General features: G+C 39.9%; 2 protein-coding genes across 5 annotated transcripts; one reads left to right on the plus strand and one right to left on the minus strand.

Annotated features, from left to right (window-relative positions):
* LOC103707722 (26S proteasome regulatory subunit RPN13-like) lies at nucleotides 1-11,523 on the minus strand. Of its 4 annotated transcripts, none has more exons than XM_008792326.5 (14): nucleotides 11,387-11,523; nucleotides 11,095-11,143; nucleotides 4,921-5,013; nucleotides 4,731-4,790; nucleotides 4,262-4,300; nucleotides 4,086-4,160; nucleotides 3,922-3,988; nucleotides 3,750-3,840; nucleotides 2,363-2,481; nucleotides 2,256-2,279; nucleotides 2,060-2,154; nucleotides 1,906-1,983; nucleotides 1,765-1,819; nucleotides 1-355 (listed from the first exon to the last, which is right to left on the minus strand). In XM_008792326.5, the coding sequence occupies exons 2-14, from the start codon at nucleotides 11,116-11,118 to the stop codon at nucleotides 207-209; spliced, it is 969 nt and encodes a 322-aa protein (XP_008790548.3). In that variant the 5' UTR covers nucleotides 11,119-11,143; nucleotides 11,387-11,523; the 3' UTR covers nucleotides 1-206. The 4 variants fall into 4 exon arrangements, with proteins under 4 accessions (XP_008790548.3, XP_008790547.3, XP_088579858.1 ...); XM_008792325.5 differs by having other exon boundaries at nucleotides 3,750-3,843; XM_088723732.1 differs by lacking the exon at nucleotides 11,095-11,143 and having other exon boundaries at nucleotides 11,387-11,504.
* Nucleotides 11,524-14,452: 2,929 nt separating this feature from the next.
* On the plus strand, nucleotides 14,453-15,506 carry LOC103707723 (mitochondrial import inner membrane translocase subunit TIM23-1-like). Its single transcript, XM_026804875.4, has one exon. It carries the CDS (start codon nucleotides 14,682-14,684, stop codon nucleotides 15,252-15,254), a length of 573 nt encoding a protein of 190 aa, XP_026660676.1. The 5' UTR covers nucleotides 14,453-14,681; the 3' UTR covers nucleotides 15,255-15,506.
* Nucleotides 15,507-17,774: the final 2,268 nt, after the last annotated feature.

Here is a 17,774-nt window from a genome sequence, read left to right on the forward strand (position 1 = left end):
TTAAAAATAATGAGAAGTTTATTGATCTGTGTCTATCAATCAACATCCATAGTTGAAATGAATGTCGCAATTGCACCGACCATCCAATTCTTGCATGAAGATTATCCATGTGATTATAAGCCCCCCAATCCTCTCTCACCTTTGCTACCCCTCGAACACGGAATAAAATGCTATGAAATTTGTTCACACAATGCCAACCGGTAGAGTCAGCTTTCATCCATGGCACTACTTCGGCTGCATCTTTGTGACTTAGCATCCTTGTTCTCGTCTTGCCTTGAATCCGTCTCTTCAGATTCTGATGATTTTGCCACCGAGTCTTCTAGAGCCTCAAGAAATGAGAGAACAGTGAAATTATCTGCGGAAGAAAGAGATGTTTTAGCTACTGCATCAACTTCACATAGTCACAGAATTAAGAATAGTATCAACTAAAAACAGTACCGATGCTCAATCATGAGAATTATGTTCTAAATTCGCTCATTGGCTCATTGCCTTTTATGATTTGAAGATTTTCCTTATTCATTGTATAGGCTCTCATATGAACTCCATGGAATTTTTGAAGGCCATTTTTTTAAAAAAAAATTTTCGCTCAGGAAACGTGGTTACATTGAACTTCATGCTAAGTAAAGAGTTCTCCAAGTCCTGTGAGAAGCATCTCAGTTTGCCAGGTTACCATGACCAGTATCTTGCACCAGTTCACAGAAGATTAGCAACCAGTGAGGAGTTAGTGAAGACATTAACGTTTGATTGCCCATGCAGCAAACCCCATGCTAATAGGGGTGCTACGGTTTACCAAGCTTTACTTGAGGACTTGTACGCATAGTTAGCTAGGGGTGTAATGTAAATGAGCTAAGCTCCAGTGAACTAGGCCCGACTCAAGCCAGTTCATTTTGTAATCAAGATGAACTCAACAGGTAACTCGATTTTGAGCTAAACTCCAGCTGCTCATGAACTTGTTTAAGATAGAGAGATGGCTTGAGGTCCCTGAAGAACTGTGTGTGTGGGTATACCATATACATACATATAGAGCAAGAGATAGAGAGTGAGAGAGTTGGACTATATACTTTAACTCCTGGAAAAAAGAAATAACAATTCAAAATCAGTGATGAATTGCATAAATTCAAAATCCAAGCCGTTGAACATGATTTAAAAAAATGCATTCTTTTTATTGTAAATTAAAATATCCTTATTCATAAAAAGAAACTCAATATTATTTTATTTATTTATATTTTGAGCTTAATCGAGCTGAGCTTGAGAGCCAAGCCTATGAGCTTTAGCTTGGCTTCACTATTTGAAAGGAAGTCAAATGCAAGGCAAGTTTCAAGCCAAACATGAGCTGTTCATGAACAGCTCACTTGTTTGACAGCCTTAAGTGTAGAACAGTTCTAAATAAGATTTAAATTTCCCAACCAACATTAAAATATCCTTATTCATAAAAAGAAACTCAATATTATTTTATTTATTTATATTTTGAGCTTAATCGAGCTGAGCTTGAGAGCCAAGCCTATGAGCTTTAGCTTGGCTTCACTATTTGAAAGGAAGTCAAATGCAAGGCAAGTTTCAAGCCAAACATGAGCTGTTCATGAACAGCTCACTTGTTTGACAGCCTTAAGTGTAGAACAGTTCTAAATAAGATTTAAATTTCCCAACCAACAACTTCATATTTCCATTGTGAATAGTCCAAGAAATTTGTAGAGCCGGGCGTTGAATAGGGAGCCGAGTGTGGAAAACAAGACCTGGTTTTTTGAACTAAGAACTAATACTTACATTTGCTTGGGTCCATTCCAAACTGGGACAGGTCTATCTGTCCTGTCCGAAGCACCTATCAAACATTCAAGGGATAGTCAGGTTACCCAAAACTTGAAAAGATAACTGCATCTTTAGTCAATGAAAAGGTAAAATTCTTACATGAGTAAATGTGTCTACTTGCTGCCGGAATGGTGGAGACTGCAACAAGTCCATGAGATCAGCAGGAGTCCATGAACCCTGAAACAGCGGAACAATCAAAAACAGCAATGGCAGATCACCATATCTCCCATAAAATCTACCAATTAGCAGATACCTCAGGCAAGTATGATGCCAATTGTTGTTCAAGTGGCAAAGTTTCAATCAGTGGCATGACTAAATCAGGCTTCAAAATATCACCTAATCCCAATCCTGATAACCAAAATAAAATCATGAGTTGCCAGACAAAGAGGTCATGCACACATACACACAGGCACACATATTAAAACCTCAAAATTCAGCTAGTGTTTTACCTGCGTCAGGATCTTCAACAGCATCTACAGTACCAATAAAAGGAATAAATCTCAGCAGCTCACAGAATCAAAGTAAAAGATGCATGATTAGGAGAGAGAAATGATACCTGACGGCTGAATGCTTCTCAATATTCTCTGTAAATCTGCCAATTGTACAGGTCCAGCTGATGAAGTTACCTCACCAGACAATTCAGCAGCCATGTTTTGATCAACCAAGTTTCCAGCTCTAAATATATGAAAGCCCAAAGAAAACATTAGAACCTTTCAGAAAAGATGGCAAAAAAAAAAAAGTTGGAAAAAGCAACAAAAGATTCAATAAACTCGGAGAAAAGGTAAGAAAAGAAATCAAATTCTGAGCATCCGTATTATTGAGATCAAAAGAAACTGATCAAGAAGCCTGATTCTTTAGGAGGGTATAAATGCCAGACTGGGAAAGGTCTTAAGACAGCCATCAATTGCTGGTTTCCAAAGACCAGTCTCCAAAACGAATGATCTGTGCAAATTATCAGCAGCTATTACCGGGTGAGAATTATCTACTAGTGCTAAAATATAGCATTTAATCCTTAGATTTCGCATCAATTTTCTCCTATTTGATGTGAATGCAAGAAACTAGTATTTGCACCCACTCCAACATTGTGTTTATGGATTACATCATGATTCATATCATTGAGTAGTTATTAAGCTTTATCATCTTCTCTTAAGCATCAATGTCACCCTTGCTAATCTCACTTAACAATGTGCAAAACAAAGTTTCACTTAAAAAGTTTCGAAATGAGCATAAGCAAGCAAAGCATGCCAAGATTGATCATCATTGTTCGATACTTATGTGTGTATCACTTTATTACACCTGATTTACCTATCAGGTCATAAACTTTTTCATGAAGACTGATAATAGCGTGCATTTTCAACTCTTTATTTCTGAGTTAACCCTTACAGGACTGCTGGTCAGATGAGGATCCATAAAGCCAGCCCTAGCACTTTCAACTCTTTGCTTTTCTTCGTCTTCTTCCTTTTGAGGGGGACTGCCCTAGATAATGGATTCACTATGAACATGCAAGATGCAACACTTGAGCAATCCCTCTTTTAGTTAGAAGGTTCATCAAGTGAAATAAACATATTTAAGATACAAAAATAATTAACGACTTGTATACCACAATCTATATGCCATGCCTCTAATTAGTACAAGTCCTGCAATCTAATCTTATGCTCGATATTGTTGGTAAAAATAGAAGAATTCTAATACAAGTATCATTCCTTGGACCAATTCCCGTGGCTAACTAATGAACTAAGCAATTAAACAAGGACAGTATGCAATTTAACAGTTGCTGAGAAAGATAATCTTCCCCATGCAAAAAAAGAATAAAACAGCTCCTAGACTTAGAAACTCAGTTAGAATACATGAGCACAGTCAGGGCTTATTAAAATTTATATAACACAAAATTAAGCATCAGACTGATTGCAACATATCCTAGCTTACTGACACTTTGTGCAGACCTGGATGAGAGATCATCCTCAGCAGTATCTTCTGACATCTCAGACATTTGCATAGCAACTGAAGCTTCAGCCTCATCTTCACCAATTGCATCTTCTTGATTGGAAAATACAGTTTAAAGAACAGTTAGAGACAGCATTATCACAAACTGGCACCTGAATGATTTAGATGTACCTAAAGGCCGATTGATGTAGCTATTAAATGAGTTGCATATCTGTGAGTCTCCTTCAGCTCTTGGCTCCTGGAGTTAATGGAATATATAAGTATCCAAAAATGTACAGTAAATGGTAAACAAGCTCTTATGAGTAAACAAAAAAAAGGATGTCCACAATGCAAACCTGCATCCAGAAAAAGAATTTCCTGTCATCAGAGCTAAACTTTAAGACATATACTCTTTCAGAAGATTGAGTCACCTGAATATGGAGGAAAAAAAAGAGTAAGATGCATCAGGAATGCATAATCAAAAGGTGCATTGAAACCAAAAGCATCGATGGTTTAATAAGATATGAAAAACCTTCTCAAAAACAGCTTCATCTGGGAAGATGATCTGATCCTGTGATATCTGGAGTCAAGAAAAACCTGAAAGTTCTGGGATGAAGTGTTATCAAGAAAAAAGAACCTGAAATAGCATGCTCAGTTAATCAAAAGAAAGCTGTTTCAGGTCCATGAAGAAAAGAACTAGAAAAAGAAGAAAAAAAGAGAAGGGTCAGTCGATAAATGAAACTAATTGGTGATTGTAGAAGCTCTATGATACTTGAACCTATTTATTACAACCAAGAATTTATACATACAAAAGGAATCCAGCCTGTGGATGAATGAATTTCTTTAAAAATGCTAATGAGATCAGAGTTAACTCAAAGGGGAAAAATATGAAACAAAAAAGGTTTTATCACAAACAATTAGCACCCACGGTAGTGTCACAGACAGTAGTTTGCATACATGTCTCTGTAAAAATATAAATTACGTGAAATGAAAAGGGATACTTCTTCTACTGTGTTCCGGTTCCGATCCAGCCACTGAAAATGGACCAATCCTTCCTCGCCCTAATCATCAAAGTCCACAGAAATATAATTTTTATTCAGACAAAGATTAGAAAGCGAAAGTAACTCAAAAATCAAGTAGTCCAAATCAGTATAAATTTGCCAGAAAACACTGGTTTTAACATTAGCATACCCTTCCTATGCGGACAAGCCCTTTGCGATTATCTGGAACCACTCGTGTTCCATCAAGGAACATCCTGCCGGCACGAAACTCCAACATGATTTCCTGGTAAAAAAAACCATTAAATCGAAATTTTGTGAAACAAAAGAAAAAGAAGCAACAGAAGATCCTAAGGATTCATAGTAAAGCATATTTCTACAAATCATTATAAAACACTCCACGAACAGCCCAAACTCTATCTCCTTTTAAAACAAATTGCCACAACAGTGCAATAACTCTATAAAGAGCAAACACTTCAATCAATCCACATGGAAGATCCATGATAACAATGCAATCTATTTCTAATGGGCAAGCCGGATTGCATCCCCAAACCCCAAAGTGACAAACAAAAATCAGTTCAGAGGTATAGTTATTATTTCAGAAAGCTTTTACAAAGAAGATGATGGATAACTAAATAAATAACAAGACATTAATGGGACTATACAATCAAGAGATGAAAGAAAATAATCAAAGCTCCCTTGCATCAAGGTCTTTCCAGAAATGCCTTTCAGTTATAAGAAACGCGTTTCAGTTATAAGAAAAGAAAAGAAAATCCCCTCACATCTCAAGTGATATTCAATACATAAAATTAGCATACTTTTCCTAACATCACCATTTGAAGTCTACCAGACACTCACTTTCAACACATGCTTCAAATGATCTACAATGTTACTCCCTATTCCCCCATCATATAGCTAGGACTAGCAAAGTCCCACCTGAAAGCATAAGAAAGTGGAACGACAATTTAAGGCTCTCCCAATTCCATATGGAAATGAAACAAAAACAAAGTAAGGAATGCCCCCCACTTCTACTTCTCAAAAACATACAAATAATTTCAAACCACCACCTTCCAAACAAGTTTAACATGTGAGGATGTTCTCTAGCACAAGCCAAGAAAACACATTCTTTAAGAACCAAGGCTTCAAAACCAGACTCAATCGTTGCAAAGGAGGCTTCCTCCAAGGGTAAGAAGAGAACAAGACACAAAAGAGAAGTCATCGTTAGCATCTTCTCTCCAAGCTCTTGAGTGATGATAAACATCTAGAACTTAACCCTCTTATATTGGTTAATTTTGTTCCTTTAGAATCAGCCACTCCATCCTGCCTCAACTTGAAGCATTCTCATATGATCATTAAGAAGCGAAAGGTAAGCCCTTAAAATATACTGTCATAAGTTGCCCCCTCAAGAAAGAGCATTTAGACAGCTCAATAGAGAAGGATGCTCAAAAGTCAACCTGCAGACCAGACTTCAGATGTTTTTAACAATAAATCATGCCTATTTTCCTAATTTGACTCCAACAAGCCATCCCTCACCCCTCCCCTCTTCCCCCCCCACCCCCCCCCCCCCCCCCCCCCCACCAAAAAAAAAGCAGCCTCTAGGATCTCAAAACCAGATTCGTTGTGAAATCTTTAAAACAAAATCATCACCTGCATGCTCCCCAATCTCCAACTTATAAAGTGAAAGCACTGCTTCCCCTACATATGTCCCCATTTTGAACTAAATTACCTCCAGGAGTCCCCTTTTTCTCCTAACCTCCCAAATCATTTTCACAATAATCACTATCAAGAAAGACCTACCACCCTCCACTAGTCTCCCACCCCCCAAAATCCATTTCTTGACTAGAATGGGTTCATCAATTATCTATAACAAAAAATGGAGGCTCAGCTTGTGCTAAGCTCTCCATTCACCACGTGGACACCAATATTAGGGATATCGTTAATACATTTCTTTAGTAAATAGGGTTCTTATATCTATTCTATTTTATTATATGTAACTTAAATGGAGGCTTAGCTTGTGCCGAGCTCTCCATTCGCCATATGAGCACGTGTATTAATAACATCATTGATATAGTTTTTTAATTTGGGTAATACGTCGGGCTATTATAGCTGATATAAGAGGAAGATAGGCCGATAATGGTTACTTATTAACATATATATGTTATAAATTGAGCATTATATTATATATTTCATCAATGAAAAATGAGTATAAATGATAGGTAATATAGTACCTCACTATTATCAATGTTTAGTATAAATTATACTTTATATAATTGATATAAGTGCAATTGATACTTGAGAATATTTTCCAACTAAAATAGATAATTCTATTGTCTAAACTGATATTACAATATCATTTTAGATATTTAACGGGAGGTTTTGCTCGACCATTATTAAAAATTCACTGCTTAATGTGCAACAAAAGATCGGCTATTAGGCCTTCTATTTATTATAATTTGTTATATTGTTATATTGCATTTCAAGAACCCTTAAAAAAAGAAGAAAAAAACTATACCCTGCACATCACAAGATACTATTATTGGAGACATCGATATTAATGATAAAAGTTTTTTCATGAAGGCTCAACTTGTGAAAAGTTCTTTGTTCGCTATGTAGATGCCGGTTTAATAACATTCATATTAATGATGGAAGCTTCTACTTGGCCATCATTAAATTTAATTGCGTAATTTACAATAGAAATTAGCTATTAAAGCATTCTATTTATCAAAGTTCACCATCTCGGTATCGAACTCTATACCGGTACCATCCTATTACAGTATCGGTATGCGATACGGTACGAGACGATGAGGCTTATCGATTCGATACCAGTATGGTACGAGATGGCCGGCACGGTATAGTACCAGCTGGTATGGCAAACCTTACTATTTATTATAATTTATTGCATTGCTATATTACATTTCAAGAATAATTGAAAAAACGAAGAAAAAACTATATCGAACACCCCGCATGGATTATGTGCTAGTCTCCTAATTATTATATATGCCATATTAAAAATAGCAACTGGGCTTTGGGCCTATAATATTTTCTTCCAAGTTTGCCATAGTTTTTTTTAAAAAGAAAACTGGGCAACTATGCCTATTTATCCATGCTCGTTTTCTATGCCCTAAAATTAGTTAGAAATAAAGTGGAAACCGGCAAACATTGTGGTTTCACGAAAAAATATTGTCCTAAATATAACCCCAGGGTAGCCACTCTCCCTCTTCTACTTCCCCATCCTTTGTGCAGCCTACCACTCTTCTATTTATCCTCTTATTTGTCTTGCTCTCTCCTCCCCTTCCTTTCATCTTCCTATCACTCTTCTTCAAAATATAAGACTTGACCTAGTGTAAACCTCCTCCAGACACACTCCTCTCCTTTCCATATCAAGAACCCATCAATTTCTCCCACAAATAAATCTGCAATCCCAAAAGTTCCTCCAAGAACAGCAGCACCATGATACCTTCACCATGTCAACTCATTCAATCCAAACATGTGCTATTTTGGAAACTTGGAATAATATTTGAAATTTGAGCCTTAGTTGAACTCCAATTTGGCAATCTTGAAGAAGACATGCATTCCTAGAAAGTTTTGCCACATCCAAGACTCTAGTTCTAGCCAACTCTAACCATGACTTGACATTCTTCTTTATATCCACCTTTTGGTCTCGTTCCACCTTGTATGGGAACTCTATTCATAGCATGCAAGAGATTTTCAATTTTGGGACCATCAATATGGCTGGTTGGGGATGCTCTATTCTTCTTTTTTTTTTCGCGGGGGGGGGGGGGGGGGGGGGGGGGGGGGAGGAGGAGGGGGTGGGGGGTCTTTTCCTTTCCTAGTTTGGTGTCAGTCCTTTTAGAATATCCTATTTCTTATTTGGGCATTTGTGGCTTTGGATTATTGCTCTCATGTAGTTCCCTTTTTGTCCTTACACATATGTTCTTTGGATAGGGCTTTCGACTTGGTCCAATTCAACATTTGAAATAATGGAAATGATGTCACATAGGGCCACCTCTGGAAATGGGTTTGGATCTCATCTCCTAAGAATGGCCAGGTCGAAGAGAACCAGAGAAAAAGAAAGAATAAAAGAAGGGAGAGAAGTTAGAAAAATGTAGAAATAGAGAGAGGAATAACCAACATATGTATAGATAGAGAGGCTATGAAAGGAAGAGATGCAGATGAAGACGGAAGAATGGACATGAGTGAAGGGATATTTTTGGAATAATAAATGTTTCTTTTATTAACGAAGCTACTAGGTTTACTTGGCATGGGAAGGAAGTCTACGAAAGATATCCTAACTGCATAGCTTTCTTTTTTTTATAAACCAAATCTAATAAAAAATTATTATAGTTGGTAACTATTGAAATGAGCTTTCCTTTAATCTTTAGTTTGAAAGCCACCACGTACCCTGATAGTAACTAATGCATTTCCCCTCCCCCCCCCCAACCGACATCTTTGTCAATTATAACTACATTGCATTCAGGGGCGGCCCAAGCCTTAGGCGACCTAGGCGGTCGCCCAAGGCCCCGGCTCGAGAGAAGGCCCCCGCGGCCCCGCGCGATGGCATCGTAGCCTCGTAGGCTACTAGGCTCCTAGCCTTTCAGCTCGGCCTCCCGCTCCTAGCTAGCTACAGTGTCACTGTCTGTAGAGTAGAGGCAAGGCCGCAGGAGCCAACGGCTACCTCGACAAGACGCGGGTGCTCCACTCCCATCGGCCATCGCCCATCATTCCTCTCTGGCTCTCTTTAAAATCCTCATCGTCTCCACTTCTCCTCCACTCCTCAGTCCTCAATCCTCTTCTGTTCTGTACTTCTGTAACTCTGTTCGACTGGGTCTCTGGCTCTCTTTAAAATCCTCATCGTGCTCCCGCGCCTCCGCCAGTCCGCCTCCCAGACTCCCAGTCCCCGCCTCCCCGGGCCCCGGCATCCCGCGACGGTCCCCGCCAGCCCGCCTCCCCGGCATCCAGGCGGTCCCACCGCCCGCGACCTCCTCGGCTCCTCGCCTCCCTCCCGGGCCCCCGGCTCCCGTGAGGCCGTGTCGCCGTGACCCCGTCGGCCCGTCCGGCTCAATCCAGCGAGCCGGCGAGGTCGTCTCCTCCACGGCTCCGCCTGAGCGCCTCCCAGTCCCCGGCAGCATTCCGGCGATCCTGCGAGGCTACGACCTCCTCGCCTCCCTCCCGGGCCTCCGGCCCCGGCTCCCGCCTCCCGTGACCAGTGAGGCAGAGGCAGTGCCGCAGGCCGCAGCCCGCAGGCCGCAGTGACCTCCACCGCTCCACGGCTCCACCTCCTCGCCAGTCGCCTCCCTCCCCGGCCCCGGCTCCTGTGACCCCGTCTGGCCGTCACTCCCGTCTCCCGTGAACTGTGACCTCCTCCGCTCCTCTCTCGCCCCCGGCCCCGGCTCCCGTGAGGCGTGAGGCCGTGACGGCAGACGGCATGAGGCTCCCTCCCCGGCCCCGGCTCCCGTAGTCCCGTGAGGCCGTGACCCCGGCGGGCCCGTCCGTCCCCTCAGTCCCTCCCTCACGTCTGACGGTCTGACTTCTGAGACTGAGCCTGTCACTGCTGTCAGTCTGACACTGTGACGGTGACTCAGTGGGCATACACGGTGTGATTCTTCTAATCCCCTTTTGATTGTGATTCTTCTAATCCCCTTTTAATTATATTTTCAAATTTCAACATCCAGCGTTTAATTCCCCTAATTTTGTTGCAATTTCTATAATTTTGTTACAATTTTTCACTTCTATTTTATACTTATTAAAAATTTATTATTATTATTATTATTATTTTAAAAAAGGCCTCATTTAGTGAGTTCGCCCTAGGCCCCCAAATGTATTGGGCCGCCCCTGATTGCATTGATCTTAACTCTCTAAACCTTATTTCTTAATATAATTGGAATCTACTGAATAGTAAACGACGAAGGTGGGCCTTAGCACAGCAGTAAGGTTGCTCCATTGCGACCAAGTAGGGAATTCACCAAGTCATGCTCTCTTACAGTCACAGAAAAAATATTCTATGCATTCAGCCATACCCAACATCTCCACAAAATCCACAGCATTCTATCTAAAATCACCAATAGAGCCCAACAAACTCTACCAAAAAAGAAGGCGTTTATCCTTTGCAGCCTAAAAACCCCTTAGGTTTCGAAGTTCTAAATTTTCCAGTATGGCCCTTCTATTAAGTCTTTAACATATTCCCGTATGATCTCACTAATTATGCAGCAAATCAGCTTCCCTATCGCACTCCAAGTTATAATCTTTATAGGAAAGGAACTTCTTTTCCTCAGTATAAGGCAAATTTGAAGCAAAATATGGAACACTATGGAGATCAATCATAACAGCATCATAAGAAACAAAAATCAGCTAACCAATTCATGAGTACCTGCAATGGAGCAACATTCTCCATGGATGGCGATCCAATAACTCCAGACCTAAGTTTCCATGACAAGAAACGATTAATGCTAAACGAGTATGGTTGTCAAACTAACCCGGAGCATTCCACGGGTAAAGAGAAAGAGATGGTTACTAAAGCATCCAAACCGATGATAATAGACGTTAAAAACTAAGTAAAAATCAGGATAATTGGAAATTAGGGTTTCCACTTACTGCAAGCAAAAACAAATAAATCCGAAGAAGAAGAACGAATAGAGGAACAAAATTGATGGCTTTCTCACCTTCTAGAGAGCAAAATCGAATCGGGGAATTGATCGAGTTTCGACAAGTTCTCCGAGGACAGATTGGATTCGGCGGTTGGAAGGAGTTCGTCAGGGGCTTTAGAGACCCAAGGGCGATGTTTTTATTAACGAATTTATCTGATATAGTATCCTCGAAATTACTATAAAGCCCTCGCCGGTTGTGGGGAAACCTGGTCGAGATGCGTTCGGCGGGCGGACCGACCGGCGGCTTTCATCAGGTTTCGTCCGGACCACGGCAATAAGTTACGGGTTTTTTCTTTTTTTTAGAAAAAAAAAAGGACAAGTTTACCCCCGCGTAACAGCCTCCACTAAGCGCCCATCCTACCAAAAAAATATTCGATGCAAGCAGAAATGATCGTGTGTTGGGCATCTGGCCAATTTTACTCATATTTTTTGGTAACAGGATTTCGTCCAATGCACGTAGAGGCATGAATAAGAATAAAGGTGCATCAAGCCGAAGAAAAATTTGGCAGATTATGCTTAATTTACATATAAGAGAGCATAAACTGGCTTTTTAATCTTTCCAGCAACGACCAGTTAATACTTTCAAAACTAACTTGTCATTGATCATATAAAAATAAAAGATTTACTTGTTCTACCAAGATCATTGAACATTATGTTACACCTTTGGGGGCACATCATCCTTTAATGCAAGAAAAATAATATCATTTAAAATGTCCTATGTTCCCATTAGATAGAGTTTATGATCTTGAATTCTATCAACTATTAGTGGACTGCAATGCTGGTGAAATGACCCGTAGTTTGTGTTATATTTGATAGAGACGGCTCATGATGGTTGCAATTTATGTAAAACTTTTTATATTGGAAAACTCGAATTGATTGTGCTCATCCTGATACATTTCAAACTCCACCATTCATCAGGGTAGTGGAGGAACCCCTAGTTTTTAAAACAGCATCATATAATTTTCAGCTAAATAAATTGTTGATCATAAAAATATGGTTAAGAATAATGTTTAAAATTTAAATTAAGCAATTTACAAACAAGAAACCATATAATTTTTTTAACATGAAAAATTTTTTGATATAAAAAAAATATTAGACAATTACAATAGATCTTTTCTAGTCCAATTAAGAGCTGCGTAAATATCGACAAAATTTAATTTTAACTTTTACGTTAAAAATATTTTTCATAGATAGAAAAAGCTTTTAAAGATCTAAACCATTCCGTCTGTAGCTTTTAATGCCACAAATAATATACTAAAATTTTTTGATCATCGAAAAAAACAACACTTTTTTTCCTCCATCTTTTCTGGTTTTCTATTTGTTTCGGTTTCCGCCGACCAGTTTCCTTCGGTTTTCTATGATTACCGCGCTCGCAGGCACTTCGAAACTGCCTTTTTTTCTTTCTTTCTTTTTTTTTTTTTTTTTTTTAATAACGTAGTTCCACCTAAAAGGAGGGACCACACCAACAGATATAATGATCGGAGAAAAGGAAAGGTAAAAAGCTGAAAAACTATTTGAATGTATGTACGGTTTAGAAACTTGAGTAGAGATACTTTTACATTTTTTTGTTTTGAGATAATGGTTACTAGCTCACTGGCCATGCAAGATGAGAATTGATTCTTTCCCTCGAGAAATTTTAGATTTTAGTTTATCTTGAATTATTCAAAGCAAAATACTGACTAGCCATATGCATCCCTCATACAGGGCTCGTTTGGTTCGCGGGAAAAAAATGAGGAAAAGTGTAGTCAATGAGAAGGTAATGAGATGCCTCTTGTTTGGTTGGAGTTTTCAAATGAGAGAGACAGAAAAGTTGTATTTCCATGAGAATATGATTCTCACATTTCATAAGAAAGCCTTTTCTATGAGAAACATGGGAAAGTTACTTTCCCATGAAGCGGGAATCACTCCATTTTTACTTTTTCCTAAAAAGACCCTTCAGTATTAAAAAAGCATTAAACCAAACATATCAAAAGTACTTTTCTAGTCATTCTCTTCCTAGTAATTTATTTTTGAGGAACCATATTCTTAGAAAGAAAAATGCTTTCCGCAAACCAAATGAGCCCATATAGTTAATAGTTTGCTTTGTCATCCAAATTATTTACTCTAATATATGACAAGCATGCGAGCTGGTCATATGCATTTCTCATATACGGGTTGCTGTGTCAGGCCAAACACATCTCATTTACTCTAATGTATGGTATAATATTCACGTGATATTACATCTCAATTGCTCTCATGTTTGATGTAATATTCATATAACTATCATTTACTCTCATGTGCATGATATTAACACTTATATAATATTCTTCTTGGTGCATTATGCTATGCATCAGAAAGCAAAGCCCTTCTATAAGGGGAACAAGAAAAATGGATTTTTAGCCTATGTGCATATATTTCTAAGTGAGTACTAGATATATAGTTTATTTTCAACCTCACATCTCCAAAATAGCGATCTAAATCACGCTCTTGATTATGTAGAGATAGAGTAGTTCTGATGAGAAAAATACTAAGTTGACTTAGATTTCTTATATGCATATATATATTCAAAAAAAATAAGTACATATGGGTTAGACACATAAGATGCCTATCACAGTGAAAGGATAGATGCCACTGAGCACACTTGACTCAGAAATTCAATTTTACAGCTGCATAAATAGAAAAATAACTTCTCTTTGTGTTATAGAATTGGGTTTACATCGCATGTATCATGTATATATAGATAGAGAGAAAAAAAAAGATCGATAATCTAATTGTAAAAAAATATAAAATATTTTTAAGAGTTATAAAAAATAAAAATATTTTTTATTCAATAAAAAATTAGTAGATTGATAATCTAAGTAGATTATCAATCCTCTATATATTATATCTATTTCAAAAATACGTGGCCTAACTAATTAGGCGGGAGAAAGATTTCTGATTTCACAAATCTTATCAAAAAATCAACGGTCAGATTCAACAGCCCACCTCCACTTGGGCTCACGGTCCAGATTCCAGAGACGGCACCAATACATCGTACCTCACAATTCCAGATCTTGGACTATAATATAATATCAAAAAAATCGAAGGGACAAGGCTACAATTTGTCACACAGGCCACAGCCCATCAATACCCTAACATAAAACCCTCTCCACTCGCCGCCTTCGGATTCCCCTGCTCTCCTCCGCTCCGACGTCGTTGGAGACCAAATAAAAGGAACCTCTTTCCCCCTCGTCCCCTCTCTCAATCCATCCAAGGTCTCTCCTCCCCGCCCCAAAATCCACCCAAAACCTAGATTTCAGAGAAGAGCGGAGAAGAGAAGAGAGAAGATTCGATGGCCGATCGGGGAATCTACGGCGGCGACGACCTCGATCGACGGCAGGAACCCGGCCGGCGACTCTACAGCCCCTACCAGGACCTCCCGATCCCGTACCGGACCCTCTACGACCTTCCCACCTCGCCGGAGTTTCTCTTCCAGGAGGAGTCCGTGGTCCAGCGCCGCTCCTGGGGCGAGAACCTCACCTACTACACCGGCATCGGGTACCTGACAGGAGCCGTCGCGGGCGCCTCCCTCGGCCTCCACCGCGCCCTCCGCGCCGCCGAGCCTGGCGACACCCTCAAGATCCGCGTCAACCGCATCCTGAACTCGTCCGGCCAGGAAGGACGCCGGATCGGGAACCGCATCGGCGTGCTCGGCCTCCTGTACGCCGGGATGGAGAGCGGGATGGTCGCCGCCAGGGACACCGACGACTGGATCAACAACGTGGCTGCTGGGCTCGGCACCGGAGCCCTGTTCAAGGCCGCGAATGGGCCACGCTCGGCGGCCGTCGCCGGCGCCATCGGGGGGCTTATGGTGGGAGCTGCTGTTGCTGGGAAGCAGGTGTTGAAGAGATACGTGCCTATCTAGGGTTTGTTTGGAATCCCCCTCGCCCCTGATTTCTCTCTTCTTGTTTCTTGATTCTAGATGAGAAGATATTTGTGTGTCAATTTTTGCAGTTACATGAAACCATGAAAATGACCGGAAAGGTCAAATATTTGGTTGGGATTAGCCGACAAAACCAATTTTGTCAATTTAAACTTCGCTGTGATAGTATAACGGTTTGTATTTTAGAATTTGAAGTTTAATTTATGTGGCTCTGTTCTTGTTATTTATTTCAAATCTGCCTCTTGGGTTCCTGAGTTGACTCATTTTTGTTGTTTTGACCCTTTTTAATCCTATATAATATTTGATGACATATGAAAGATTCATGGTTGAGTGGAAAATTTTTCATTTTAGGGTGGCAGTGAATAAGTTCATGGGCATAAGTTCCATTAAAAAAATATTTAAAGTTTAGTTTAAATATCAAGAAAGTTATTGTGGTTATGGGATATGACAAGAAGTTCACTTGATCCTTCCCGGCGCATTTATTTAATGAATTTTACCTAATTACTTTGCAGTATGCACTATAGATAGCTAAATTTAAGCATGCTTCTGTGAATGCATGTGCTGAGTTATGGGAATGGACATTGCAGCATATATAGAAATTCAATGGATTTTTTTCCTGGATATAAGATTGAAAGATGGTCGTCTAGGTTTTCTTTAAGCACCCCTTCATTTCAAGAATCCTTCTTATGGCATTGCTTACAGAGAGTGTGAAGAACTGTCATAGTGAATTTATGTCAATCCAGTGGGAAGAAGTTTGATTGTTCAAGTGCATTAGCAGTCTACAAGGTGTGCCGAACCGGTATTGGAGGTTGTATCGGCTGGCTACTGGTTCGATATGGTACAACTTTATACCATGTCGTTCCAAGATGCACTAAAAACAAAGAGAGGGAAGGAGAGAGGAAGGGAGAGAGGAAAAGAGAGGGGGGAGGGAGAGCGAGAGGGAGGGAGGAAGGGGGAGGGTCAAGAAAAATCCTAACCCTAATATAGTGGAGCGAGAGAGAAGGGAGGGAGGGGGAGAGAGAGAGAGAGGAAGGAGGAGAGCTGAGGGAAACCCTAACCCTAACCCTAGCAGCGCGAGAGAGAGGGAGGGTGGGAAGGAGGAAGGGGGAGGGCGCGAGAGAGAGGGAGGGTGGGAAGGAGGAAGGGGGAGGGCGCGAGAGAGAGGGAGGGTGGGAAGGAGGAAGGGGGAGGGCTGAGGAAAATTCTAACCCTAATCCTAGCGGAGTGTGTGTGTGTGTGTGAGAGAGAGAGAGGGGGAGAGGACTTATTGGAAAGTCTCAAATGTGGGCACTCTCGAACCATAACGAATGGCTTGGGGGGAGGGAGAGCGGGGACGAACCCTCACAAGTGGGCGGAGGGGGAGGGAGGTTTAATAAATGAATTGGCCTAGTCTTGAATAAATAGACTGAATCGTGTCAATCTCTGATTGGTCCTGTTCGGTATGTCCAAACCGGCTAGTTCGGCACAGTTCGTATGGTTCAGTACATCTTGAACCAGAAATTTTGAAACGGTTCGGCCATCCTTGCCAGCCTCAGCTTTTTTTTTTTTTTGAACAATGAGATAAAGTTTGGAATAGTTATCTCTAAGTATAAAAATGCATGAAACTCATGATTGTATTGCATTCAAAAAGGAAATGCTGGTTTTGATTTACGGAGGATCTTGAAAGCTTCGATAGTGCTTTCTTCGTGAGTGGCCATGGTGTAAATCTAAGGGATTCCTAGGTGGTTGAAATTGTAGTAGCCTGTGTCTCTCATAATGAAGGAGAATATCTCATTGGTAGGTTTGTAGTTGAAAGTCATTCTTATTCATTAAGCCTATTAAAATTGTGATTAAGCTTACTATTTTTCTCTTTTTCCTTATTTTTTAAGTTTTGATTTTGGGCTTAAGGATGAGCTTTCAGAAAAGTGCATTGATTGGGAGTTACTCATGACAATCACTTACTATTTGTTGTAGAGTTGTCCTCTAAAAGTATTTTGACTTTTTGACGCTTGAAAATTGTAAATTGAATAACTGGGATCGTGTTGGATAGGTAGATGACATTTGACAACATAACCGCCTTGGTCAAAACTTGCTATTTCATGAGTTCTATTTTAGTGCCCATCTTTATATAGTCCAACCTTTAAAAAATGCAGATTCTTTTAGAGAAATTGCCGCAAGTAATGAGTTGAGTTGCTCTTTGCTTGCTTATGTCATAGGCAATCATCGGTTTGAAGGAGATGAGCTTTGCACAGTCAAGCATAGAATATCTTGGTCTGATATCCTAGAGTTTCTTTCAGGCTTTGTGGCAATGTTTGGGCTGTAATCCAGGGATAACTCTAAGAAATGATAATCTAACAAAGAGAGATATTGAACTAGATAAAAAGCATTCTGCATGCTTGTCTTGCTCTTTCAATATTTCAACAGTAGTTTATATTCTGTCTCAAGTAATTGTGCAATAAAAACAATTATTCTTGTTTTTAAATATAGAAATCTCTTTTTAGTTTTTGAGGTAGCGTGGTATAA

Source organism: Phoenix dactylifera, chromosome 6 (assembly GCF_051530095.1).
Source record: "Phoenix dactylifera cultivar Ajwa chromosome 6, Ajwa_hap1_PhDact_Kaust_v1.1, whole genome shotgun sequence".
NCBI lineage: Eukaryota > Viridiplantae > Streptophyta > Magnoliopsida > Arecales > Arecaceae > Phoenix > Phoenix dactylifera.

Coding starts and splice junctions, on each gene's coding strand:
- LOC103707723 (XM_026804875.4), top strand. CDS start 14,682: ATGGCCGATCGGGGAATCTACGGCGGCGACGACCTCGATCGACGGCAG.
- LOC103707722 (XM_008792325.5), bottom strand. CDS start 11,118: ATGGAGAATGTTGCTCCATTGCAG. Junction 4,161..4,261: donor ATGAAGCTGTTTTTGAGAAG/GTTTTTCATATC, acceptor CTCCATATTCAG/GTGACTCAATCTTCTGAAAG. Junction 1,820..1,905: donor AAGTAGACACATTTACTCAT/GTAAGAATTTTA, acceptor AATGTTTGATAG/GTGCTTCGGACAGGACAGAT.